This window comes from Nesoenas mayeri, assembly GCF_963082525.1.
Source record: "Nesoenas mayeri genome assembly, chromosome: 23".
Classification (NCBI taxonomy): domain Eukaryota; kingdom Metazoa; phylum Chordata; class Aves; order Columbiformes; family Columbidae; genus Nesoenas; species Nesoenas mayeri.
In genome coordinates, this window is record NC_137574.1 from 5,486,916 (window position 1) to 5,514,732 (window position 27,817).

At 60.9% G+C, this 27,817-nt stretch overlaps 1 protein-coding gene across 1 annotated transcript; it reads right to left on the reverse strand.

Moving 5' to 3' along the window:
• SYT2 (synaptotagmin 2) lies at nt 1-5,342 on the reverse strand (the record flags this gene model as incomplete). The annotated part of the gene is made up of 8 exons (XM_080358530.1): nt 1-207; nt 857-990; nt 1,739-1,856; nt 2,691-2,858; nt 3,002-3,169; nt 3,379-3,495; nt 4,858-5,027; nt 5,177-5,342. 8 exons carry the CDS (start codon nt 5,340-5,342, stop codon nt 1-3), a joined length of 1,248 nt encoding a protein of 415 aa, XP_080214656.1.
• Between the last annotated feature and the right edge of the window lie 22,475 nt (nt 5,343-27,817).

Genomic DNA, 27,817 nt, shown 5'->3' on the forward strand with positions numbered 1-27,817 from the left:
CTATTTGTTTTTGCCGAGAGCTGCATCTACTTCTTCCTCTGGCTTCAGCGAGTGCCACTGGGCGATGGGCCGCCGGGGGTTGGCCAGCATGTCGGACCAGTGCCGCAGCTCCGTGCCCGTGGAGTTGAAGCCCGTGAAGATCTTGCCGATGGCTTCATTCTTCCCCAGCTTGTCGTAGTCCAGCACCGTGATGACCACCTGCACTTTCTAAAGGAGGAAACCTTCTTTAGACGGGCAGGAAGGCGCAGCGCCCGTGACCGCTGACGGCCTCCATGCTGTCCCCAGCCGTGGGGTGGCTCAGCCAGGGATCCCCCATTGCTGAGCCCCACCATGGCCCGTTTCGGGACAGGGTCCCCTCAGTGCCCATGGCTTCCTCCAGCTCCCTCCACAAGAAGCCCAGAGCTGCAGAGCCCTGCTGGGATCCCAGCTCATCCTGACGTGGCCACCAGGGAAAGATCTGGTGGGATGAGCTGCGGGCTACAGGGCTTGATGGGGCTGGGCTGGGGCAAGGGACATGTGCTGGGGCTAAGAGGGACATGGAGGGGTAGAAAGTATCTACCAATGGTCCAAAATGCCCCTGGGACCACAGGGGGGTCCCTGCTACGCCGGCGGTGAGGGCTACAGGACCAGGAGCAAAGCCCCGTTCCAACTGTGATCTGGGTTGGGGTCACATCTCCCACCTCTGTCCCTGCACGAGCTGCCCTTAGCACCAGCCCAGGCCCAGGCTGGGATGGGACGGATCTCATGGGTGACCAGAGCAGGAGCTGGGCAGGAGCTGCTCAGGCTGGGACATGGGCCCGGGCAGCTGTCCCATCACCCCACCCTGTCTGCATCCCAGTGAAGTCATCAGACAAACCTGTATCTGCTCGAAGGGGATCTCGAAGCTGAAGGACTCATTGAAATAGGGGTTCAGGGTCTTCTTCTTGACTGTGGTCTTCTTCTTCTTCAACCTCTTGCCATTCTGCAGCAAGTGGATCTTCACGTAGGGATCTGGGGGACAGGATGGTGCGTCAGTCCACGGGGTGTCACTGGCCTGGCCCCAGGAGAAGTCTCAACCCAGGCCAATGTGCACAATGGGCTAACGAGACCTCCATGAGCAAAGGTGCTCCGAGGTTTGTGGATGGAGACTGAAGGCAAAATATTTGGCCTGGAGAGGATTTGGAGGAGCAACTGGCCAAGGTGTGGAGCTTTCCTGCATCCTGTGGATCCCCAGGTGAGAGGGCTGGGGACAGAGCAGTGACACCGGTGGGTGCTGGCCTGTCACCCCATTTCTGGAGGAGGACACTCCAGCAATAAAGATGAACCCTTCCAGCCTTGCAGGTACCGCTCTTCTCCTAGTTAAGGAATGTCTGGAAAGAGCTGGGGACCCTTGGGCAGCGAGCTCAGCCCCGGGCTGGAGCTGGGGACACTCTTTTGGCACAAAACACGCTGTCAGCTGAGGTCCCGGGCTCCATGTCGAGGATAGCAGGACCAGGAGCATTTTCACCACCCAGGTCCTGCAGTGTCCTGGTCGTGGACACAATGGTGGACCCAATTCAATATGTCCTACCTATGGGTCTGGGGGCTCATCCCATTCCCATCTCCCCTCTCCCTCCAGCCAGACCTTGAGCTGCCTCTGGCACGGGAGGTCCCAGCACTGGAACAGGTTTCCCCGAGTCCCGCCAGAGTGATGGCCTCAGTGCCCTTCCCAACACAGGATGCTGAGTGCCCCACAGCGGGGCGGGGGGAGGACACCCACCTGAGAGACCCCCGACATCCATCTTCTTCAGGTTCTTGGCCTCCAGGATGCAGACAGTGAGTTTCCCGGCTGTGGGCACGTACCGGAGGGAGATGCAGATGTCTCCCAGCTTCTCTGGCTGCCAAGGGGAGCAGGGAACAGATATCAGAGCCCTGTCACTGCCTCGTACTGCAGTGTCCCCCAAGCCCTGCTCAGCCTTTGATGCAGGTGTGAGCTGGCACCCCATGCACTGGCACAAGGGTTTGATCATCCAGGTGTGGGGCAAGCCAGGCCCAGCACAGCACCCAAGACATTTACATTCTTCATTTTTGTTGCAGAAAGGCTTTTGCATGGGGGAAAACAGGGGCAAATCCTGCCTAGCACTCATGGCCAGGACATGGCACTGAGCTGGGACCCCACTGCAGTCACCAATCTGAGCACTGTGGGTTGGCCCAGGAAGCAGAACTTGCCCCATGGCCACCCCACATCTCAACCCCAGAACCCCAGGCTGGTGGGGTTCCAGGAGCTCTGCAGATCCCCAGCCCAGCCCTGCTCACGCAGGGTCACAGAGCAGATCACACAGGTGGGTCCAGGGGGTTTGAATGGCTCAGAGCAGGAGACTCCACACCCGCTCTGGGCAGCCTGGGCCAGGCTCTGGCACCTCCCAGCAAACAAGTTTCTGCTCATGTTCACATGGAGCCTCCTGTGTTTCAGTCTGTGCCCGTTGCCCCTCACCCTGGCGCTGGGCACCACTGAACAGAGTCTGGTCCATCCTCTGACACCCACCCTGAGATATTGATCCCATTGATCAGACCCCTCTCAGCTTCTCTTCTCCGGCTCAACAGCTCCAGCTCTCTCAGTCTCTCCTCGTCACAAAGATGCTCCAGACCCCTCAGCATCTTTGTGCCCCTATGCAACCCCCCTTGCCAAGGGTTCCCCCCAGCCAAGGGCCTCATGCTGTTCCTGCTCCCACCTCCTCCTTCTCGCCACTTTGCAGGTCCCGCCACTCCTCAATGGGCTGGCCCAGGTCCACTGTGTTCATGGGCACCTTCACCTCGCCGATGATGTCGTGCTTGGAGAAGCGGTCGAAGTCATAGATGGCCATCACCAGCGTCTTCCCGCCCAGTTCCTGGTAGGGAACCTACACAAAGAGGCCACCGGGCTGGCAACAGGCTCGGAGAAGCCCAAGCCAGGACCAAACGGTCCCAGCAGCGAGGGGCAAAGTCAGGGGGAAAGACAGGAGTGGGAGACAAGGTCCCATGTTGTGGGTGGGAAGGGGCTCACCTTGAAGGTGAAGGTCTCATTGAAGGCAGGGTTCAATGTCTTCTTCTGCACTTTGGTCTCATACTTTTTCTTCTTATCAGGGAGCAAGAACACCTTGACGTACGGGTCTGAGGTGCCACCCATGTCCAAAGCCGGCAGCTCGGCGGCTTGGAGGATCCCCACCGTCAGCTGGAGGGGTGAGAGGCTCTTCAGCTACATGCTGCAGATTCCAAGGGCTCATCTCCAGCCCAACATGGGACAGGACTCCCCATGTCACAGCATCCAGGTCCCTGCTCCCTCCCGTGTCAGCCGGGTCCAACAGGGAGGTTTCTCCTCTCAAACACCCTCCCTGTGCAAACCCCACTCCCCATCTCCTCAGCCAAACCCCAATTCATCACCTGGTTTGCCTGGAAATCGTAGTCCAGCGAGAACTGCAGCTTGCCCAGGTTCTCCGGCTCCTTCTCCTCCTCCTCTCCTTCCCCCTCTGTCAGACCCGTCTCAGCATCATCATCGTCCTGTTGATTCTGCAATGGCAGCTGCAGGGTCAGCCCAGAGTCCCCATCCCCACACCCCGGGGGACCTCCAGCACCCCAACCTTAGTGGCAACTCAACCCCTGGGTTCTCCCCACGATGGGGATGGACACCTCCCATGCTGGGGACAAGGAGCAGCCCGGGGGGGCTCTGGCTCTGCCCACACCCACCGCTGCCAGGGAGTCCTGGGCTGTGGGTGCTGGTCCAGCCGGATGGCGGGAGGGGCAGGGGCTGCCTTGGGGCGCTGGGACACGGGGTCAGCTCCAGCGGGGGGAGATGAGTGGGTGTATAGGGGGGCTGCACACAAGGAAGCCCCTCCAAAAGGTGCAGGGACACTCTGCCCCCTCCGAGCCCTGCCTGGGGGAGCCCCGCAGCTGGTGCCAAGTGCTGAGCAGGGCCCTGTCATCGACTTCATAACAGACACAACCTCTCCACGGCTAAGGCAGAGCCACCCCTCTCCAAGCCATGGCCCATAGGGTGGGAGCCCCAGCTCCTTATCACCCCTCTGACATGTCCCCTGTCCCACCCTGGATGCAGCTGATGGAGCAGGAGGCTGGTGGTGGCACCTACCGTGGAGGGTGTCCCGGGACCGAGAGGGAACACGCAGCCAGGGCCACCAGGAGGGACGACAGCAAGAGCAGCGGGAGGGAAGAACCACGTTACAGAGAGCACCGACGAGGGACCCGGGGTGGTGGGGAACCGGGGTTTATACAGCCCGGCTGAGCCCCCGGGGACACAGCCCTCGCCCCCCATGGGGGATCCCCCCCCATCTCCCACCACCCTGGGGACACGGGCAGGTCTGATGGAGCATCTCCCCTCAGCCTTGTCCACATGCCTGTGGTGCCCATGGGGCCCTGAGGAGCAGGAACGGAGTCCAAAACTTCCCACCCCCTCCAGATGGCTCAAAGGCTCCTTCGTCCCTGGGCTGGGGACACAGCCCCAGCTCCGCTCCACGCACCAGCATCAGCACCAGTTTTTCAGGGACCCCAAACCGGCCTGGTGGTCCCATCTCCTGGCTAAAGGCACAACTCAGTGAAAGGAGGGCAGCTCGGGGGAAAGTGGGCAGATGTGAGGGATTAAATTAACATTTGCTGGTTCAGGTGAGGCATTGCAGGTCCAGGCCAGCTTGAGCCTGGTTCCATCTGGGCCACCAGGCACAGGAGGAGGATGATGCTGCTGCCTCAGTTTTGTCCCATGTCTGCACCATCCCATCGCAGGAGCCTGGTGCCTCCATCCCTCTCTGCTGCTGGAGCTACAAGTTCCCTGACATGGCTCGTGACTCAACTGGAGGGATTGTCCTACAACACCGAGCACAGACAAGGCCAAGCGGTCGAGAAGGACGTCACCTGGTTGCCCGACTTCATGTCCTTCATGTTCATGGCGTTCTTCATCCCTTTGCCTTTCTCCTTCTTGTTCTTCTTCTTCTTGCAGCAGCACTTCTTGCAGATGCAGAAGCAGCAGGTGAGGATGAGGAGCCCGGCTACCACCGCGATGGCGATGAGGGCCCAGGGTGGCACTGCGGGCAAAGACCAGTGTCACCGTCAGCCCCATGGCTCCCTCCCAGCCCCAGCCACCCCAGTGCCTTGTCCCACACGCTGCACTGGGACCAGAGCAGTGGTGAGATCGTGATGGGGGTGATACCTGGAAAAGGAGGCAGGTACTCACGGGGGATCTTGTTGAGTTCGTTCATGAACTTGTCCCTCAGCTTGGTGAACATGTCCTCCTTGCTCTCGCCCGGTCCCCCGGCCTCAGTGGAGTTCTCCATTGTGGCCATGGGCATCGTGGTGGCTGTGGCCTCTGGGGCCATCATAGATGCTTGCTTGAACGTCATGGTGAGTCAGGGGCTCCCTGAAACACAACATGGTCAACACTGAGTGGTCACCCTGGTCCCTGCTGCCCCCACCCCTCCCTGTGCCCAGGCTGTGTCTCTGAGCACCGAGGACAACATCTGCATGGCCACAGGGCTACAACATCTGCATGGACCACAGGGCTACAACATCTTCATGGACCACATGGCTACAACATCTGCAGGGACTGCATGGCTACAGCATCTGCAGGGACTGCAGGGCTACAACATCTGCAGGGACTGCATGGCTACAATATCTGCATGGACCGCAGGGCTACAGCATCTGCAGGGACTGCAGGGCTACAGCATCTGCATGGACCGCAGGGCTACAGCATCTGCAGGGACTGCAGGGCTACAACATCTGCATGGACCGCAGGGCTACAGCATCTGCAGGGACTGCAGGACATGGTCATTCATGGGATGCAACCACCAAGGTCCTGGAACTCTGGAGCATCCCTTCTCCCCAGCTGCACCTCTGAGACCAGGAACCACCACGACCACCAGCTCCTCCTGATTTATCCATCATGGATGTCTGTGGAGGTCAACCTGCTTGGACCTGCTCTGCGTGGAGCCCCTCAAACACGCTGAGCATCTAAGAAGCTTTCCACACTCCACCACCTCCTTCTCCTGCCCTTGGGCCTCGGACATGGCCACCTTCACGCCCCACAGAGCGGCTGCAGCTGCTGCAAGTGCCGGAATCAGTGTCACACGGCCACGATTCGACAGCCAAATCCCTGTCACTTGGCAGTAGACGGTGCCTGGGGACTGGAGCAAGATGCTGGAGGTGGTCCCAGCCACCACGTCCTGCTCTGGGGGAACCAGGAGCTGCCGGATTTCAGCCCTTTCCCCATGGAGGGTTATTTGATGCTATGAGGGCTCCCAAAGCTTTGCAGCAGCTGAGGACACCCGGCCTTCTTTAATTTCTTCATATTCAGGGCCAGCAGCTCAGTGCCCAGGGGCCTGGCAGCACTGGGCAGCACTGGGCAGCACTGGGCGGCACTGAGCAGCACTGGGCGGCACTGGGCAGCACTGGGCAGCACTGGGTGGCACTGAGCAGCACTGGGCGGCACTGGGCGGCACTGGGCGGCACTGGGCAGCACTGAGCAGCACTGGGAGGCACTGGGCGGCACTGGGCAGCACTGGGAGGCACTGGGTGGCACTGGGCAGCACTGGGAGGCACTGGGAGGCACTGGGAGGCACTGGGCGGCATTGGAGGCACTGGGCAGCACTGGGCAGCACTGGGCAGCACTGGGCGGCACTGGGTGGCGCTGGGCAGCATTGGAGGCACTGGGCAGCACTGGGCGGCATTGGGTGGCACTGGGTGGCACTGGGTGGCACTGGGTGGCACTAGGCGGCACTGGGTGGCACTGGGCAGCACTGGGCGGCACTGGGCGGCATTGGAGGCACTGGGCAGCACTGAGTGGCATTGAGTGGCACTGGGCAGCACTGGGCGGCACTGGAGGCGCTGAGCAGCACTGGGCGGCACTGGGCGGCACTGGGCGGCACTGGGCGGCACTGGGTGGCATTAGGCAGCATTGGAGGCACTGGGCGGCACAGGGCAGCACTGGGCAGCACTGGGCAGCACTGGGAGCTGCAGGCAGCTTTCCAAGCCAGCCCACTGGGAACAAGATGCTGATGTGGAGCCCCTTTTTACGGGTTGACAGGGATGAAGACAGGGACAGGATGCTGTCCCCTGCTTGCCATGAGGCCAGCAGCTCCCCACAGCCCCTCTATGGTCTCACGGCTTCTTTTCATCCCATAACCCCCCCACCTTGGATGTGGTTTTTACACCCCCAGGGGAGCCGCAGCATTTCCAACTGGAACTTTAGCTGCAAGAAGACCAACATGAGCGGTTTTTTTCGCCATCACAACCCATGCAAACTGGGGTTTGCTGGGAGGATCGTGGCGCTGCGGGGCAGCGCAGGCGGGAGCAGATGCTGCCGGGGCAGCGTGGCCATGCGCCAGCGCGCTGCAGGCGCAGCAGCGGTTCTGCAACGCCCGCTCCCTGACCTGACCTGTATTTCTGTGCAAACGCTGAGCTCTGCCAAAGCAGGGCCGGGGCCAAGCTCTGCAGACGGGTTTGGGAAGAAGAAAAAGGCCGGGCAGGGCTGAGCGCCCAGGGTGGGCGAAGCTGCACCAAGCTCCCACACCCTGCAATGGCACCCGGAGCTGCGGGACAGCAGCCTTGCAGGGACCCCAGGTGCGGGGAGATGCCCCTCCCCTGCCCCCCAGGTTGGGGTGGGTTCAGTCCTGGCGCTGCCCTCACCCACAGATACACGGTGGTGGGGGGGTCCAGGCCACTGACACCCTGCGAGCACCCATGGGTGCACTGAAAGGACGAGGGTTGCAAAGCAAGGGTGCCAGTGGGTATGCAGCACCACCAGGTTGGGGGGGAAACCACAGGGTGGCACCTGCTCTGCACCCAGAAGTGTGGTACAGGGTGGCAGCACCCAGCATGGGGCACCTGGCCGAGCTGCCCCCCCACCAGCACACTCATCCCCAGCACCCAGCGCTGCCCTGGGGGCTCCCGGGGCTCCCCATGCTGCAGCCCCACTGCAGCGCTCTGCAGCGCGACACAGCGCAGCTGCCACTGCGCTGCTGCGATTGCAATGCTGCTCACATCCCGCTGCACACACCGACACCAACACCGCCCGGCCCAGCGCACTCGCGGTCCCTGGGGATGGGACACCGTGGTGGGGACACAGCAAGGGGCGCTGTGCACCTGCAGCGTGTGTATGTGCACATGTGTGCAAGTGCTTGTGCGCGGGGAGGAATGCAAATGTTGGGGCAGTACGCATGCATCTCTGTACGTGTGAGTGTATAGGTACGGGATCTGCGTGTGTGCATGTCTGTGCACATGTGCAAATGCAAGTGCAAGCACGTCTGTGCACACACACATGTGCAGACGTCTGTGTGCACATGCAAATGCTTGTGCGTGGGATATGCATGCTTGTTTGAGGATCTTTTGAGGTCCCTTCCAATCCCAAACATACTGTGATACGCACACTTACACAAGTGCTTGTGCAGATGTGTGTGGGAGTGCGTGAGCACACACGTGTGTGAGTGGAAGCATTTGCGATGTGCTGGCGGGTGTGCACATGGCCATACATGTGTGAGCACGTCTGCTCTCTGCTCAGGGCTGTGTCGGGGTGCAAGTGCCTGTGCACACGTGTGGCTCTTCAAGCACTCGTGCAAATGCATGCGCGTGTACCCACGTGGGGTGTGCACACCCATGCCCGCAGCCTGTGGAACAGCTCGCACAGAGATATGTTTGTACACACACACACACTGTGCCAGCGTGCGTGTGCATGCACAGCTGCTCCTGAGTCACATTTGCACACATGCCGTGAGTGTGCACTCTGCTGGAAGGGGCCGGTGTAGGATGCACGGACCACCTGCACATTTAGCATGCACCCCCTGCGGGCTGAGGCACCGAGACAGCCTGTCCCCCCACCCAGTGCTGCCAGGAGCGGCTGCTGGTTGATTTCTGGAAAGAATTTATAATGCAATAAGGAAAAACCCTTCCACACAGCGTGGGAGCCCCGGGTGCCGGAGGAGGCACAAGAGGACAAGCTGTGGAGAGGACAGGCTGCAGTGGCTATTTTTGAACAGGGCAAGCTAATTAGCATCATTAATTGCTCCATTACCTACCCCAGCAGCCTGTGTGCTCACCAGGCGCTGGCAGATCTGAAGACTAGTGGGGAAACTGAGGCACAGGAGGGGCTGGATGAGGGCAGAGGCTTGTGGGGACCCAGTTGCTTGGGGGAGCCGCATGGGATGCTGCAGCTCCCACCATGGGGATGGGAGTTGGGGCCCGATCCTGCCACCCACACAAGGGGCCAGAGCTGGGCAGGGTGGGACAGGTGTGGATGCCGTGGGGCAGGGCCCTGGGGGCAGGCTGGGGGCAGCTGGGGTGCAGTGTGTGGGGCAGGAGGACAGGCAGTGAGGCAGTGTGTCCTGGGCCACAGCGCCTCACCCACCAATCCCCACTCTGCCACCGCCTCAGCTGGTGTCCTTGGTCACATCCCCTGTCCCTCACCACACACGGTGCAGATACAACAGGGGAAGCCCAACCCCTCGGCTGCGGGTGTGAAGCCGTTCCAGCCCCATGAGCAGATTCCCAAGCTGACGGGCCTGTCCCAGCACCCTGTCCCCACCCCAGCACCCTGTGCCCCCCCAGCACCCTGACTCTGCCACCCGGTGCAGCCGGGAAGGCAGCGGGGCGGCCGAGCGGCGCCGGCCCAGCCAGCAGCACTGCAATGCAGTCCTGCTCCGGCTCTGCTGCCGTGTGGTTTGGTTTTATTCTTCTTCTGCATATTTTTCCCCTCTCTGCAAGTTGCAGCAGCCGCTGGCCAGACCAGGGTGGCTGTCGGAGCCGTCCCGGCTGTCGGCGGGAAGGGAGCTCAGCCCCCCCGCTATCAATGCTGCCCCCCAAGCCCCGCTCAGCCGCCCTCGCCAAGGCCAATCGCTGCGATTTCTCCAGCGCTTGAAGTTTCTTCTTTATTCCTTCTGCAAAACTGCAGAGGTTTGGAGCTGCCCCGCCACCCCCCGCCCGCCGTCCTTCCGCCAGGACCCCAGCGTCTCAAGGACATAAATAAATAAAGACAGTTATAAATAACCGTTTCTATCAGTCCTTGGCCCAAGAACAAGCGTGGGTTAAGGCATCATTAATAAACACGGCTGGGAAGGGGAGTGTGCTGGCTGGGAAGGGGGTCTCACCCCCGGGGACCTCCAGCTCCAGGGGTAGGGCAGGACCCACTCCCCACCCTCCAGAGCACACAGGGGCTCATCCAGGGAGCAGGACCCCCGTGCTGCTGAGGGGGGACCCAACACTGTGTCAGCCGGGCACCCAGATCACACTGTCCCTGCAGCACGTTGTCCCTGCAGCCCTCCGGGTGCTGCCCCCAGACCCGAGTGCACCATCCCGCACCAACTCGCTCCGGACCCCCAGCACCCCATGGTGCATTTCCCACCAGCTGCAAACATCTGCCCTAGAAGAAGCCGCCAGGGGCCAACCCAGCACAGCCCCCAGGGGCTGTATCCAGCAAAACCCCCTCCACCGCCTAACACCACTGAAATCCCACCCTCTTCCCCCCCAGCTATTAAAGCCCTTATAAGCTGCACTGAGCCCAAAACGAGCCCCATCAGGGCACTCTTGCTGGTGTAAACCCCTCTGGCCCCATCACCTTGTTGATTTACAACAAGAGGGGCTGGCTCCAGCCCAACCATGTTCCAAAGGGACGAGCCCCATTTCCCCATTTACACAGAGCAGGTGTAATTAAAAGCCAGGCTGAGCTTCGTTTGTCGGCAGCACCCCAAGGTCTGTCAGGAAATCTCACACTGGGGCCAGTGATCCCAGGTCATTCCCATACTGGGAAAATCAGTTTTGACCCCAGAAAATTCATTCTGCAAGCCCTCCATCCCTCCTCCTCCTGCAAAAGGTTCCATCCCAGAGACCCCTGGGCTGCTGCAAGCCAAAAATAGGGGGATTTGGGGTTTCCACAATGATGGTCTTTTTGCTGAGCATCACTGGTACCCACTGCCCCAGGCAGGGGCTCCTTCACTTCCACATCCACCAATGGGACAGGATGGGAGATGGATGGGGATGGGGGTTTATAGAGGAGAAACCATGAGTTGGGGTGGAGGCTTTTGGGGACTATGCAGGGAGAAGCGGGGTGTGCAGATAAGAAACCAAGGTGGGGGGGTCTTCACCCACCGGCAAATCATCCCTGCTGGGTTATACAAACTGGCTGGAGAAACTGGGGCAGACAGCAAAGTTTGTGCAATTTTAAAAAGAAATAAGAAAGCATCTGATCACCCAGATTGCCCCCCGGGGTCCTCGGGACACCTCTCCCCCAGCACCCCTGTTGTGCTCCTGCTGCCATCAGCTGAGTGTTGTGGAAGGACCAGACCCAGAAAGGGACCCTGGGGACACACGGCAGGACCGGGATGTCCCCGGCAGGTGGGGGATTTCGGGGGATCCAGCTGCTGGACCCCCCCGGTTCCTCTGTGGGGGAGCGGGGGCAGCCCAAAGCTCTCCCTGCTGGGCGGCGATGCCGCTGCAATGACGGATGGCGGAAAGCAGCAACAAATCCATATTAACGAGGCTGAGGCAGCAATTAGCACTGGCAGAGCTGTGCTGGGCTGTGGGAGGGATTACAGGGGGGCCGATCCCCACTCTCTTGGCCCAGGGCAGTGGGTGCTGGAGACCCGAGTGTGGGGGGTGTTGTGAGTTAATGAAGGGCTGCTGCCATCCTGGGTCCTGGGCGATGAGTGATCGCTCCTTCACGAGATGGCAAAGCCCGGGTTGCAGCACCCATCAAATTGAAGGGCTGTCAGTCCGCTGAGATGGAGAGGTGAGGATCCCCCACCCCTACACAAACATCAGCTTTGGGAGCCCAAAACCTGCACCCCCTCACCAGCATTTGGGCTTGGGTGACCAGTAATGAAAATCCCAAACTGGTCTCAAGTGGTCCCCATCCCGCCCCACTGTCGGCAGGAAGCCTGGCCCCACGGAGCTGGTTCCTGTGCTGATCTCGGGGACACGCAGGGACTGAGAGGGTAGATATTTAGGATCACAGGATGGTTTGGGTTGGAGGGACCTTCCCAGCTCCCCCAGTGCCCCCCCTGCCATGACAGGGACATCTGCACCAGCTCAGGGTGCTCAGAGCCCCGTCCAGCCTGGCCTGGGATGTCTCCAGGGATGGTTCAGCCACCACCTCTCTGGCCAACCTGGGCCAGGCTCTCACCACCCTCAGGGCAACAATTCCTTCCTCATGTCCAGCCTGAATCTCCCTCCTTTAGTTTGAAACCATCACCCTTGTCCTATCACAATAGGCACAACTGTCCCCATCTTTCTTACTGGCCCCTTTTAAGTATGGAAAGGCCTCAATAAGGTCTCTCCAGAGCTTCTCTTCCCCCGCTGATCACCCCAGCTCTCTCAGCCTGTCCCAGTGCCAGCAGCTCTTTTGCTCCCAGGAAAAGCAGCACAAGGGCTGCGGGGGGAGTCCCTCTCTGCTGGACCCGCCAGTGCGGTGGCTGCATGTCCCCCTGGCCTTTTGCACAAGCCAAGACCCCCCAACGATCCTGTCATTTTGGGAGCAGCATGTCCAGCGTCAGACATGGAGGGGACATGCCAGGCCAGAGTTTCAGCTCTCAGCAACGAGATAAGTAAGTCTACTTAAGGCAAAAACATGACTTGCTTTCTAATGGTCATTTAATTAACAGAGAATTTCCAGCAAGGGACGTGCGGAGGCACAGGGAGAGCGAGGGACCAGGGAGGAGGGAGAGGAGGGGCAGCTGGGAGCAGGGGATGCTGCAGGAGCCCGTGTGAAGGGGCTCTGCAATGGCCCAGCCCGGCAAACCCCGAGCCCAACCCCTTCCCCACCCCCGACACGAATCTGCACTAGAATCACAGAATCATGTTGGCTGGAAAACACCCTCAAAATCATCGAGTCCAACCGTTCCCCCACCCCTGTCCCTGCCCCATGTCCTGAGAACCTCATGTCCGTCTGTCCAGCCCTCCAGGGATGGTGACTCCAGCACTGCCCTGGGCAGCCTGTTCCAATGCCCCACAGCCCTTTGGGGAAGAAATTGTTCCCACATCCAACCTCAACCTCCCCTGGCGCAACTTGAGGCCGTTTCCTCTGCTCCTGGCGCTTGTTCCTGGGGAGCAGAGCCCGACCCCCCTGGCTCCAAGCTCCTTTCAGGCAGTTCAGAGATCAGAAGGTCTCCCCTCAGCTCCTGTTCTCCAGCTGAACCCCCCAGGTCCCTCAGCCGCTCCATCACACTTGTGCTCCAGCCCCTCACCAGCTCCGTTCCCTTCTCTCCACTCGCTCCAGCACCTCAAGGGCTTTCCTGGCATGAGGGACCCAAAACCAGCTGCATTCCCTGTCCCGGATCAGACCCTCCAGCAGCACCCCAGGCTCAGGCATCTCCCGCGGCTTAGGGAGCACTTTTTCCCCTGGCAACCCCTCTCTGCCCACACCCTCCTCCTGATTTACACTGCTGAGAATGATGGAGTTTCTGCTCCTCCAGCCCCACACTTTTCAGGGCAGGATATTTGTACCAGGCTGGGAAATGAGACCCGGCAGCGGGACTGATGAGGGGTGTGATGGAGGGAGGATGATGCTCAGGTAGCAGCAAGTGGCATCACAAGACATGAGCTGCCAAGACATCACCCATGCAGAGATACTTCCCTGCCCCTCCACCCGACTACGAGCAGGTGCCATCAGCCAGACCCCCTGAGATCTCCAGCATCGCTGGCTGCCAAGGGAAACTGAGGCACAGCACGGGGCAGCAGCGCCCTCAGACAGAAACCCCACGAGCAGGGCTGAGCTGCCGGCGCAGGGATGACCCACATCACTCCTCCCAGCTCGGTGCTGTGCCGGGCCCCCGTGGCTGCCTGGGCTGGTGACATGGCCACCAGCACCCGTGGGGACCCACAGTGCCACTCAGCACCCTGAAGCCAGGCTCCTATGACATCCCCGGGGGGACTGGAGCTGCCTGCACCCCCCTCCCTGCCAGGCACGCTCCACTCACCACCTCAGCACCAGCCAGCACCCAGCTCGGCTAATTAAAAATAATCATGTGCTGGGGCTCATCAGCCTGGGTCACAGGCCCTTCCCTGGGAGACGAGTAATTCGGGGGGGGCACAACGCTGGAGAATTACACGGTTCCTGTAAAAATGTGATGAGCTGCCCAGCCAGCAGCAAACACATCTCCTGTCCGTCCCTACAGCTGCTCTGCCGTGGGGTCACATCCAGGGTCCCCACCCTGGTGACACCGGAGACAGACAATGCAAGTACAGGCAGAGCCAGGGGCCCCATGATGAGCTCCCGCCCCACGTGCCAGGATCCCAGCTCCTCATCACAGAGCCCCTGGACTCGAGGAAGGGGACCCAGCCCTGGGCTCACCAGGGAGAGCTTGTAAGGCTGGCACTTGCCTTTGATAGAGGACCTGCGTGCATGTCACACCGGCTGCATTATTTACAGCAAAACCAAGAGCCATCTAACAGTTAAATGCGGTCTTAAAGACAGCCATCATTCATCATTTGGGTACCAGATTAATGGCTTCTGATGCTCCCAAGTCAGAACCACCAGTTCCCACCACCGGGAGGATGTGCTGAGCTCTGCCATGGTTCCCACAGGCTCAGCCGGACACCTAAAAGTCAATGCACCCACGGGACTGAGTGTGCAGCGAGCAGGGGAGGGAGCAACCCCATCCTGCCCCCCTGCTCAGCTCCCCAGCATCTCCAACCACAGCAGCATCCCCCAGCCCAGCACTACCTGGCAACCCCAGGTAGCGGGGTTCCCCTCCGTGCTGGGGAGTGCCCCCCAAAGCATTGGGACCACCTGGGGCTGCTCACAGAGTCCTCCCTGGGGGCACCTCCCTGCAGGGGGACCAGCGCTGGCACCGGGATGCCGGGCCAGGCAGATCAGGTCGTCTGTGCCTTCGCCTCTGTGAAACCAGGACAGCGCCGAGGTGACGCAGGGGAAGAGGCGGGTGACAATGCAAAGCCTGAATCTGCTCCGGCGGTGAGCGGGGTCCTGCAGCCAGGATGCAGAGCCTGTCCTGGCACCCATGGGTGCTGCCTTCCCCGCACCCGCCTTTCCCGACTGTCCCTTGCTGCAGCGTCACTGCTGCCCCAGCGAGCAGAGGATGGACACACGGAAGCTGGAACTGGGGCTGGAGCAGGCGCTGCCGCAGCCGCCCCCCTGAGCCAGCTGGTGTTTCGGTGCCAAGGGGCCAGCGAGTTCCTTCCCTCCCTCCCCACTACGGCTCTCGGCTTTCCACTTTCATCCAACGCTGCTGTGGTGCTGCAGAGACCCCGCCGCAGGCAGCCGCCTTGCTAATTAGCTGGGAAGCAAACGAGAGATCGCATCGAGGTAACTGCTTATACAGCCATAGAGCTTGGCAGCCACAGAGGTCAAGGTCACCCACACCCCAGGCACGCTGGGAGAGGCCACGGCCTGTCCAGCCCCCGGTGTGGCAGCTAAAGCACAGGAGACAGGGCACTCACGTCCTTCCTACCCACAGGGAGACTGTGGGGGCCATGGGCAACTCTCCCCATCAGCACCTCATCCAGGGGGTTCACCATGTGCCACCACAGCACTCACGGAAAAAGCACCTGGAGATGCTGGAGAGCGTGGTACCCTGAGCTGTGGCAGCTCTGCAGAGGGGGATCAGGGGTTCTGGTCGATGGCAAGTTGAACATGAGTCACCAGTGTCCCTGGAGCCAAGAGGGCCCCGTGTCCTGGTGCACCCAGCACAGCACGGCCAGCGGGCAGGGGGGGATTGTCCCGCTCTGCTCTGCGCTGGGGCGGCCTCACCTGGAGCATTCACTGTGTGCAGGGCTGGGACACAGGAGAAAAGGAGATAAAGCTGCTGCAGAGTGTCCAGAGGAGGCTGCGAAGCTGGTGAAGGTTTGGAGGGGAAGCCGGATGAGCAGCGGCTGCAGTCCCTGGGTTTGCTCAGCTGGAGCAGAGCAGCCTGAGGGCAGAGCTCATGGGCTGCAGGTTCCTCAGCAGGAGCAGGAGCAGCAGGGTGAGCTCTGCTCTATGACAGTGACAGAGCCCAGGGAACGGCAGCAGATGTGCCAGGGAGGGTCAGTGGGACATGAGGAAAAGGTTCTTCACCCAGAGGTGCTGGACACTGAACAGGCTCCCAGGGAGGTGTCACGGCCCAACCTGACAGTGTTCAAGAAGAGACTGGACACCGTCCTCAGACACACGGGGTGACCTGTGGGGTGTCCTGTGCAGGGACAGGAGCTGGACTCCATGATCCTCGTGTGTCCCTTCCAGCTCAGGACATTCTATAATTTGATGACACAGCTGTGCCTGAGGACACCAGAGCACCCCCTATGGCACTGGCCACCACAGCCAAGCATGGTTGAGCCACCAGGCTCACCCAAGCACAGCCAGCCCACCCTCGGCACGCAGAGCTGCCAGTGGCCAAAAGAGCCTCCAAAAAAAGGGGATGGATGCTGCAGCATGTGGCCTGATCCCCACCACCAACTATGACATGGTGGCTGTGCCTCACTCCACTGGCGAGATCAGCACAGCTAAATAGGGCAGCAGAAGGTGAGGGGTTGAGTTATCTGGCACTTGGAAGGCTCCGCACAGCCGTGAGCACCCGAACCCAGCCCAGGCTGGCACCGCTCTGCCCGCAACGCCGCCCGCGCTCCCAGTAACAGCCCCATGCGATAGCAACGGCTCCTGATCAATATGGGGGGAGAAAGAAGCCAGACAAGCTCCTGGGGAAGAGCCAGAAGCTGCTCCAGGAGAGAGCTGAGACGAGGTGGATCGATCGAGATGGGAGGCCGGGGAGCGCACACCCTGAGCTGCTGCCGAGCCAAGCGAACATGGGCTAAACGAGCAGACGTGAGCCACGAGGTGCCGTTTCCAGGGGTGCAGCTCCGTGTGCCCTCAGGCTGCAGCGCTTGGGGAGATCTCCAGAGCATCCAGCCAAGGCCAAGGTGGTGCTGGGCCAGTGTTGGAAATACAGAAAACTGGCTCCAGAGATGCCCAACCTTTGGCATCTCCCTCTCCCTGCCCACCCCAGGGAGCGGCTGTCTCCAGGAGCGATGCTGGTGGCTGGTTGCCCAGCTCCAAGGTGCAGAGAGCCCCGGTGGCACCTGTGTCCCCAAGGCCACGCTCCTGGAGGCACTTGGGGTGAGAAAGAGGTACGACAATGGCAGCATCCATGGGGATGCAGCACTGCACCAGCTCAGGGCGATTTAATCATGACATGAAGCATCATCAAGGCCAGGACACCAGGATCTGACTCCCACAGGTCAGTCTTGTGCAGCTGGAGAAAAGCCATGGTGGGAGCGGGGAGCCCAGCCCTGGCCATAGGCACAGCCCCGTACGCTGCAGCAGGGTCCTCTGCTGCTCCGAGCTGCGTCCTTACACAGCTCCAGGTGTTTTGGGGGCACAACACCACATGCTTTTGGGTCTGTGCAGAGGAGCTGCTCTGCCGGTGGATCCCAGTGAAGTCTATTCCCCCCCCAAACAGCCCAAAGGTCCCCCCTGCCCATGCAGCTGCAGAGCAGCCTGGCCTCCAGCGTCCAGCACCCACTGCCAGATCAGTGTCAGCAGCCGCTGTCCCCTCTGAGGGTCCCCATGGCCAGGGCCACCAGACCAGGGGGGTCTCTGTCAGGTTCTCATGCAGCACAAAGCAGCAGCCAAGCCTGGCCCGGCCGCAGCGCAGCTCATTGCGGCACAGGCAGCGCTGTGCCCGGCTGCTGGCAGCCACCAGGGCTCCTGCGTGGGCAGCAGCGGGGACACACCAGCAGCTCCACCCCAGGCACCAACCCAGCTCTCCCCAGGCTTCGGTCCCAGGAGAAAAGCCGGTGACTCCACTGGGAGCAGAGCGAGACAGCGCCAGAGCCCTGCAGGGTGTCTGTGTGCTGCTAAATCCATGTGCAGCACTGAAATTTGGGGTTGTTTTCCCCCTTAAGCCCTCTGCTCAAGGCCGATGGGAGCAGCGGTGCCGCCTCGGGGATCCCTGCTCCCAGCAGCCCTCATCTCAGTCGCATCCCCAGGGCCACCCCACGTCCCACGGGAGGAGGTGGGAAGCGTCTCCCCCGGCACACTGTGACATTGCCAAACAACTTGGAGGCTGGTCCCAGCTCCGGGTGTTTTGGCAGAATCACTTTGGTGTGAGGCATCACAGCGGGTTCACAGCAGCACGAGACGCCTCGGCCGATGGCAGTGCCGCTGCAGCATTGGCTGCAGATCAGCTCTGCCAACCCAAACCAGCCCAGTGCATCCACCCATCCCCGTGGCTCCAGCGCAGCCCCAGAGCAGCTCCCTGGGCCTCCAACAGCCGGATGATCTCCCCCGGGCATCTCCAGCCCAGCGGGCACTCGGGCTCAGGACGTGCCCCAGCTCAGCACCACGTCTACCCCAGCACCCGCCTGCACCTTGTGCCACCAGCACCCGCTTTGCTCCTGGCTTCCCCATATCCCTGGGGATGTGCCAGCCCAGAGCCCACATCTGCTGCGCCCTTCCAGGGCTGGGAAGAACCAGGGAGGAAAAAGCACCCCAGATTAATTAAAGTACACCAGCTCTCCCTAAGATGCCTGGGGTGAAGGATCCCCCTGCAGCACCAGGAGCCCCTTCCAGGCTGCTGGGGCTGGAAGTGCCCAAGTGCCGGTGTCAGCAGTGGTGGATTTGGTGCAGTTGGACAACTGCCCATGCCAGGAGAGTGGGGTGAGCGTCCAGATGGCGGCAATAGCCTGAGCCAGCTGCAGTTCCCTCCTCCCAAATCACCAGCAGAGCCCCCAAAGGGGACAGAGAGCTCAGCCCCCAACCCCACTGTCTGACCCACAGCAAAATCCAGGGGCACCGTGATTCCTCCTCCGGGCATCAGAGCAGATGAAACATCACTCAACTTCCAGCACACCGGGACCAATGCAGCGGGTGGCCCACTGGCATGTGGCAGTCCCCAGGCTTGGGGGGGACACACTGGATCCCACACCCCAGGGCTGGCAGGGACAGGCCAGCGCCAGCACGGGGACAGCACCATGCCCAGCTGTAGGATGACACCAGTACAGGACATCTCAGATTGCAGCCTCACACTGCCTAATTTACGGTTTAATTAATAAATGGGGGCTTATGCCGAGTCTATCCAATACTTTTGGATGCGTAATGTTATCAAAATCCCATTACTGATGAAGGAAGGCATGAAGAGCAAAATTAGCTTTGGCATCTGAAACACTTCAGTCGATGCGATAACACAATTATTAGGGCTAATAATCAAAGAGCACTTTGGGGAACAAAGGCTCCGGTGGGAGCCAAGCCGAGGGCAGACACAGCCCGGCGTGGGGACGAGTCGGTTTTCACCCAGGAGGGAAAGGCCGACCACAGCCAAGGGCAAAAGCATTTTGCCAGACTGCACTTACCGGTGGCTCCGGATATTGGCACAGGCAAAGCCGCGGCGGGCGCCGGGCTGAGCAGGAGCAGGGCCGGGCACAGTGCCCTGCTCTGCTGCCAGGGGAAGGGAGGAAAAAACACAAGGTTTGAAAACCAGTGTGCGCTGGGTCCCGTCTATTTGCTTTGGGCATCGATCCTGCTGGAGGACATCACGGCTGCCAGCTCGCGGCTCTCCTGCGCAGCCCCGAGAAGGAGAAACTCGAGTCATAATTAGGAGCTGCAGTCATCCGGCTCCTGGAGCTGGGGCTTTGCCAAAACCACTGTGAGCCTCCCAGCCCTCGGGGGGTGAGCAGGAGTCCCGGCGCGCTTCGGTGGCCTTTAGCTCAAGCCCAGTGACCACTCCTGGGGCTCAGGGAACAGGCAGCAGCTCCCTCGGGAGCAGCAAATGCTCTGGCTGCACCGTCCTGGTGACCCCACGGGCACGGCTTTGTGCGGGCAACTCACTGGCAAAAAGGTAGCTGATTTGCAAACCCCCCTCCCCAACCAGATACATAAGGATATATCCATAGATATAAAGATACATATATATTCATATGTCCTTCCTCCTGCTGTGACGCCGTGCAGTGCGGGTGCTGCGCAGCAGAGGGGTGCAGAGCCCGGGCGATGCAGTGCAGCCGGTGCTGGCTCGCTGCTGCTGCTGTCACCGGGTGGTGAGGGACGTGTCCTTGCCCTGTAGAATCGGGACACGGGGGCTTCGGGTCGGCTCCTGCCAAACGGGACGCTGGTGCTCACCACAAGGGGCTGGGAGAGCCGGGTTCGGTACCGAGTGATCGGGCAAGGTCAGACCTATTTCTGCATTTCACCAGCTGCAAGAAGGTGACAGGGCATCGCTCTGAGGTGGCTTTGGAGTCTGGAGGGACAGTGGGGTGTTTTGCTGGATTCTGCTCTTCCCAAGCAGCACAGGTGACATCCCGCTGCCACTGCTGGCCCCAATGACCTTCGGCGCGTCACCTCCCCAGTGCCTTGCGCTCCCCCGACACACAGACCACCACAAGCTCTGCTTCTGCCCACCAAGACCCTGAGGCCAAAAGCACCCAAGCACAGGAGAGGCGCAGAGCACTGGCTGCCCCGAGGGCGTCCTGGGGCTCCGGCAGCCCCCGGCAGCGCGGCCAAGGCGCTGCGCTAGCGAAGAATAATGCAGCAGGCAGGAGAGGACTCCTGCCGGTGGCTGCGCTTCCGTACAGCGTGCACGGGAGTGACATAGCTGCAGCAGCACCTCGGCGCACAATAAATGAGATCCTTCTCTCCAGGACTGAAGTTTTCGCTGCTGCAGAGGAGCGGGTGGGGAGTCCTTCAGCGCCCTGCAGCTGCCACGGCGCAGGGGGACTTTGCTGCTGGACACCCTGCAGTGGGTGACATCCTGCAGCGGGTGACATCCTGCAGCGGGTGACACCCCTAGCACCCGCTGCCCCAGCCACTCTCACCTGGAGGACAGGAGAGCACTGTGCCAAGGAGTGCCCGGTGCAGAGCGACATGCAGGGGCACCAGCATAGCTGGGGACCACAAAGCAACTGTGATTCTGTGACACAGATGCGTGTGCTCCCCCCACACCCCATGCCACAGTCACCTTGCAATATTGCCTGTCCCCTGCGCAATTTGCAGAGCTCTTCCAGGATCCCTCCTGTCCTTTTCAAAAGTAGGCTGCAGGGGAGCAGCCAGGTGCTGGGCACGGCGCAGACGCAGCTGTGGGTGCAAAGGCTGCAGCACCCCAATGCCAACACCCCCGGCTCTGGGGTGCACCCCTCCTCCCCGCTGCACCCCGACGGCACGCAGCAAGCGCCAGAAGCGCAGGAGGATCCCGGAGCTTGCTGCAACCACGGCGGGGAAATTCAGTCCGGAGAAGGGACTGGCTGGAGCTGGCTCCCGGCCAGGCCGCTACGGAGAAGCTGCCGGTGCAGCGGGGCCTGTGGCCGCCCACGGCTGGAGCTGTGCCGCTTCCAGCACCGGGGCGCGTTCCCCGCACTGCATCGGGGACACCCCTGAGCCCCCCGGGGCCAAAACCCCAAGGGCACTCGCGGGCGGACGCACGCACGGACGCGGGGCTGGAACATCCCTTGGCGCCCCGAAGGCACCTCGGACCCGGCAGCTCGGCTCTGCACCCCGGGGGGCGCCGCATCCCCGGGGGAGCTCCCACGTCCCCGGGGGAGACCCTGTCAGCTCCGCAGCCGCCTGCACCTGCATCCACCTCCACCCCAGCGGGCTGTCCCCTGATGCCTTCGGGGCGCAGTACCGCACGGGCAGCCCCGGGGCACCGCGGGGCGCCGAGAATAGTGCCCCTTGCGGACACCGCCCCGCTCTCGGCACCGGGACACGGCGGAGAGGTCGCTCCCGGCCGGGCCAGCCCGCGCCCCGCCGCGCCCTCCCCACCCGGGGACAGTGGCACCTCGGGCAGCGGCGCCGGGACGGGCTCGGGGGGCAGAGCGCGGACAGCCCGTCCCGCAGAGCCCGCAGCGCTGCGGCACCGCGGAGAAACTTGTTGGGGAGCGCGGGCGGACACTCACCGGCGGAGCGGGGCGATGCGGGGCGGGCGGTGCGGCGGGACCCGCGCGGGCGCTGCGGCAGCACCGGCCCCTCCGGGCTCGCGTGCGGCGGCTCCGCGCAGCTCCGCCCACTGGCGGGAGGCCCCGCCCACGGCCCCGCCCACCGAGCTGGCCCCGCCCCGTCCTCCGCGGGGACTCCGCGGGAGTGCCCTCGCACTGGACAGGTCACACCGGGCACCTCCGTGGAGGTGACCGCGCACCCGCACCGCACACACCCCAGCACACCGACCAGACCTCGTCAACCCGCATCGGATACCTTGAAGTGGCCACCTCGCAGGGTCATAGAATCACAGTCACAGAACCCCAGAGTGTCAGGGGTTGAAGGGACCTGGAAAGCTCATCCAGTGCAATCCCCCCATGGAGCAGGAACACCCAGATGAGGTTACACAGGAAGGTGTCCAGGCGGGTTGGAATGTCTGCACAGAAGGAGACTCCACAACCCCCCTGGGCAGCCTGGGCCAGGCTCTGACACCCTCACCGGGAATAAGTTTCTTCTCACATTTAAGTGGAACCTTTTGTGTTCCAGTTTGCACCCATTGCCCCTTGTCCTGTCCCTGGTTGTCACCAGCAGAGCCTGGCTCCATCCTCCTGACACTGCCCCTTTCCATATTGATCCCCAGGAATGAGTCCCCCCTCAGTGTCCTCTTGTCCAGCTCCAGAGCCCCAGCTCCCTCAGCCTTTCCTCACACGGGAGATGCTCCACTCCCTCCAGCATCTTGGTGGCTGCGCTGGACTCTCTGCAGCAGTTCCCTGTCCTGCTGGAGCTGAGGGGCCACAGCTGGACACAAGATTCCAGAGTCACCCCACAGCTGTCATCTCACACTTGTCATCCTCAGCAGTCACCTCACACTGGTCACTCCTCGCTATCACAACCTCATAGCACTCACCTCACACCAGTGACCTCCCATGGGACACCTCCATCAGGGTGACCTCACACTAGTCACCTCACACTGGTCATCTCACACCAAGCACACTGGTTGGGGTGGCCTCACACCATTCACCAGTCTCCCTTCGTTGAAGTGACCTCGTGCTGGTCACCCCTTATAGGTCACCTCACACCAGTCACCTCACAACACCACATTGCACTGGTCTCCCCTCATCGGTCACCTCAATCTGGTCACGTTCCATTAGACACCTTGCATGGTCATCCCACTGCTGTCATCTCACACCAGTCACCTCACACTTTGACCCCTTATTGGCCACCTCACACTGGTCACCTCCCACCTGTCACCCCCCATCAGCCACCCCACACCCATTGGTCAAACCACACCAGTCATCTCATACTGGTGACCCGTCATCAGACACCTTGAACTGGTCACTCCGCATCAGTCACCTCACACTGGTCCCCTCACACCCATGAGCTTGCACCGGTCACCCCACTGGTCACCTTACCCTTGTCACCTTGCACTGGTCACCTCAACACTGGTCACCCCCATCTTTAACATCACACCTGTCACCTCACACTGGCCACCTCACTTCTGTCACCTCTCATCAGCCACCTCACCCAGTGCTGGTCTGTTCACACCAGTCACCGCTCACCAGTGACCTTGCACTGGTCACCCCACTCCCACCACGGAGACCCAGAGCCGTGACCATGTCCCTGTCACGGCTACAGGAGAGCAGGGAGGTGGTGGCTGGGTGTTGATAACCCCACCGTGCCACCCCACTGTGCCACCCCACCATGCCACCCCCAGATCCAGAGGGCTTCTGGGAACCCAGCTCCCAATTTGGGGTCAAAGCAGCAAGAACAAGCTGATGGGAGCTGCGTGGGGACCGGGGTGGGCGCAGGGGGTGGCAGCTGGTTTGCCCTCACTGTGTCTCCTTGTGCCCGTCAGCTGGGGCCCTGCCTGGAGAAGGGGACCCTGGGGCAGCCCTTGCTCCCCACAGCTGAGCTGGGGACAGGGACCCTGTGGGATCACCCCAAACCCACCACGGCAGGGAGTCCCCCACACCCATCCCAGCGGTGCCCGAGCCCCGGTGACAGGCTGAGAGAGTTGGGGTGTTCAGCTGGAGAAGAGAAGGCTCTGGGGAGAGCGTACTGTGGCCTTTCTGTGTATAAAGGGGGATTGTAAGAAAAAGAGAGAGAGACTCTTTACTGAGGCTGTAGTGACAGGACAAGGGATGAACATCTCAACCTGAAGGAGGGTGAGGGTTGGTTGGACATAGAGAAGAAATGTTGTATGATGAGGGTGGTGAGGCCCCAGCACAGGCTGCCTGGAGAAGCTGTGGATGCCCCATCCCTAGAAGGATTCAAGGCCAGGTTGGACAGGGCTTGGAGCAACTGGGTCTAGTGGAAGGTGTCCCTGCCCATGGGGATGTATGGGAGGGTCATTAAAGGTCCCTTCCGACCCAAACTATTCTGTGGGTCTATGGAAAAGGGCTGCATTTTCCTGGGGAGGGAGGCGCTGTTGGCACAAATGCTGTGGGTCACCTTGTGGGTGCTGCTGCACGTACACTGGGTGCTGTAGCCCAGGGTGCTGCTGCACAGGCGCGGTGCTCAGGGTTGCTCTGCCCCATGGCTGAGGTTGCCATACACACATTGCGTACCCGGTGGGTGCTGCTGCTGCTCAGCCTGGGTGCTGCACATACCCGGTGCTACACCCAACATGCCCCTGTGCTCTGCAGCTCCTTTCTCAGCTCTCCCAGCCCTGCACCAGCCACCCACACCACAGGACACCCACGAGGTCCCACCAACCACTGCAGGCAGGGGAAGGGACCTCCATGGAGACCACGTCTCCTCTACAGCACCGAGCCCAGGGGTGCTGGGTGCAGAGTGGCTGGAGAGCAGTCAGACAGAAAGGGACCTGGGGGACTAATGGACAGGAAGCTCAACATGAGCCAACAGTGTGCCCAGGTGGCCAAGAAGGCCAATGGTGTCCTGTCCTGTATCCAAACCAGCGTGGTCAGCAGGACAAGGGCAGTGACCCTTCCCCTGTGCTCTGCATTGAGGAGGCCACACCTGGAGTGTTGTGTTCAGTTCTGGGCCCCTCAGCTCAGGAAAGAGATTGAAGTGCTGGAGGGTCCAGAGAAGAGCAACAAGACTGGGGAAGGGACTTGAACACAAGCCCTATGGGGAGAGGCTGAGGGAGCTGGGCTTGTTTAGTCTGGAGAAGAGGAGGCTCAGAGCTGAGCTCAGCACTCTCTAGAACTACCTGAAGGGCAGTTCTAGCCAGGTGGGATTGGGCTCTTCTCCCAGGCATCAGCAATAGGACAAGGGGCCATGGGCTGCAACTCTGCCAGGGGAAGTTTAGGCTGGAGATTAGAAAGCAATTCTGTGCAGAGAGTGGTCAGGCATTGGAATGGCTGCCCAGGGAGGTGCTGGACTCGCTGTCCCTGGAGGTTTTTAAGCTGAGATTGGCCATGGCAGTTAGTGCCATGATCTAGTAAACGGACTGGAGTTGGTTGGGCCAAGGGTTGGACTTGATGATCTCTGAGGTCTTTTCCAACCCAGTCGATTCTGTGATTCTGTGTGATTCTGTGACCCTCCCCTGCCTGTCACCCTTGAAACATGCAGCTGTGTTTTCCCAAATGCGGGTGTCTGGCTGAAATCGAAGTGTCAGTGTCATCCCCACACGGTCGTTCTGCATCCCCCCGTGCCTGGGAACTGACTCCTCTGGTCTGCTGGTCCCACAGTGGCTGGCAGGCTGGAGATGCCCGTGGGGCCACCACGCGTAGGGTCCAGCACCCACCACGGGACCCTTCCGCTGCTCTCCTGCGTGCGCGGGGTCACAGGGCGAGCAGAGGCTCCAGGGCACCCACACGACACATCTCTGCAGATGGGGGGCCGTGGCTTCCCCAAACCCATCCCACTCTGCACCCGCTGCTGATGAACTGACTTGAACTCTGCACAGGAGCCGGGAGCAGCTGCAAGTGCCCCCTCCTGGCCCCGCAGCCGCCACTGCAGCCCTTAAAACTTCATTATCCTGGGATTAATTAATGGCTACTTGAGCATCTCTCCCAGTTCCAGCATCGCTCTCCGGAGTGGAAAACAGGTTTTGAGCCCGTCGGGAAGGATCGGGATCTCCCTTCCCCACTGCTGGCATCTGCAGCCGTGTTCCACCCCCTGTCCTGCTGCGGGGCCCAGCACCCCCTCACTGCTCGGGGACACTGTTCCCCCGTGCTGCAGAGGTGGGGTGGCATCTGTCACCACCCTGTCCCTTTCAAAGGGGAGATGGCACCCCCAGCTGATAAAACCACTCCCAGCACCTCGCAAAACAGCCCAGATTTCAAACCAGGGGCATTTCTACAAAGCCCCCCTCCCCAGATTTTGCAGGAGGGCGACCACCAAGGACAGGGTAGATGTGCGGTGCTACAACAACCGTTCTACCCCCGTCCCGCGCAGGGGTGGGCCCGCGGTCCCCCGGACACAGGAGCAGCAGCCAGGTGGAACAGGAGATAACTTTATTGAATCCAATGGTGTCAGACGACCGAGAAAAGACATGCCGGTTGGTGCGGGCAGCGTGGGCAGCAGGAGCCGACTTGGTGCAGGGCTGGATCTGTTTCTGTCTTTTGTAACATCCTCAAGCCTCTTCCTGGCTTCCTTGTATAATTCTTTTAAAATTTCTTGTAAGTAAAAACAACTAATGGTGGAAAGAGTCCAGATGGTGTTTGTTCCCTGTGATTGTTCCCGCAGTTATGTACAACATGGGGATGGGTCTCAACATCAGGTATAAAATGGAGCGAGTTTACAAACTTGGAGGAGGCAAGGAGAAAGCAAAGACAGACAGGCGAGAGCAGTAGAAATCTGGACCAAAATCTTAAAGAGAAATTTAAAAAGTGCTATAAAACCCCTCAGCAGGAATACCATGCAGTTAAGAAACACAAAACCCAGTCCATTACACAGATCATCTAAAACAGGAATTTGTCCATTTCGTCTTTTATTTAATTAAAAAAAGGTTGTTTGTTTTTAATAGAAAAAAGCTAAAATTGTAAGGTTCAGGCCACCGGGCGGCAGCAGCTCGAGGGGACAGGACGGGGAGGCGCTGATGTCCCCCAGCTCCAGCCCCTCAGGAGGGCTCCTGGTGCTCCCAGGGGCCACGGGCACCTTTGGGGACAACCAGCACCTTTGGAGGTCACAGACATCCTTGGGGGGGGCAAGAGGCACCCTTGGGGGGTGATGGGCTCTTTTGGAGGTGACAGGCACCCTGGGGGGGTGACTGACAGGTGCCCGTGGGGATGCAGGGTACCCATAGGGGCAGCAGGCACCTTTGGGGTGACAGTGCCATCCCTCGCCCTGTCCCCTGGGGCAGAGGGGCTCAGCCCCCACTCAGACCCCACAGACAGCTGCCACACTTGGGACATGGTGTAAGCCAGGATGAAGCCATCAGGGCCTGTCCCTGCTGAGGTGCAGCTGCTGGCATCACCCTCACCCTTCCTGTTCCCCTTGGGGACTCCTGATGTACCCCACCAGGTGCCACCCATCTCCGGCACGTCCTGGCTGAGGTGACGGGGATACCGGGCAGCCCCACATGGGGAAGGACGGGACAAACCCCCGGGAAACAGGCTGGGGGATGCCCGGCAGCGCAGCCCCCAGCAAGATGGTGCTGGGGACAGTTTGGTCAACGTTTTGGTGGCTTTGGGGGAAAAGGCAAGTCAGGCCCAGCCAAGGCCGTGCAGAGCGGGAGGGTGCGTGAGCTGCTCCCCCCATGGGACGGCTCAGAGCGCTCGGGCACAGGGCAGCCCCCAAAGGTGCCTCCTGCCCCGAGGAGGGCGAGAGGGGCTGGATGGGACAGCCGGGTCCGCAGCGCCGGCCTCGAGCGGCTGCTGAGCCGGTGTCTTGTACAATCAGAAAAGAAGTCAGCACAGCACAGTTATCACAGAGTACAAAAAAAAAACTGAAACAAAAGGAAATAAAAAGGAAAGAGGCGCAGGGCTGGGCCCCACCAACCCACACAGGGCATCCCACTACAGACCTATTTACAGCAAGTCCTCGGCCGACAGCGGCAACACAAGAGCAGGCAAACAGAAAAGCCCTAACGTCCAA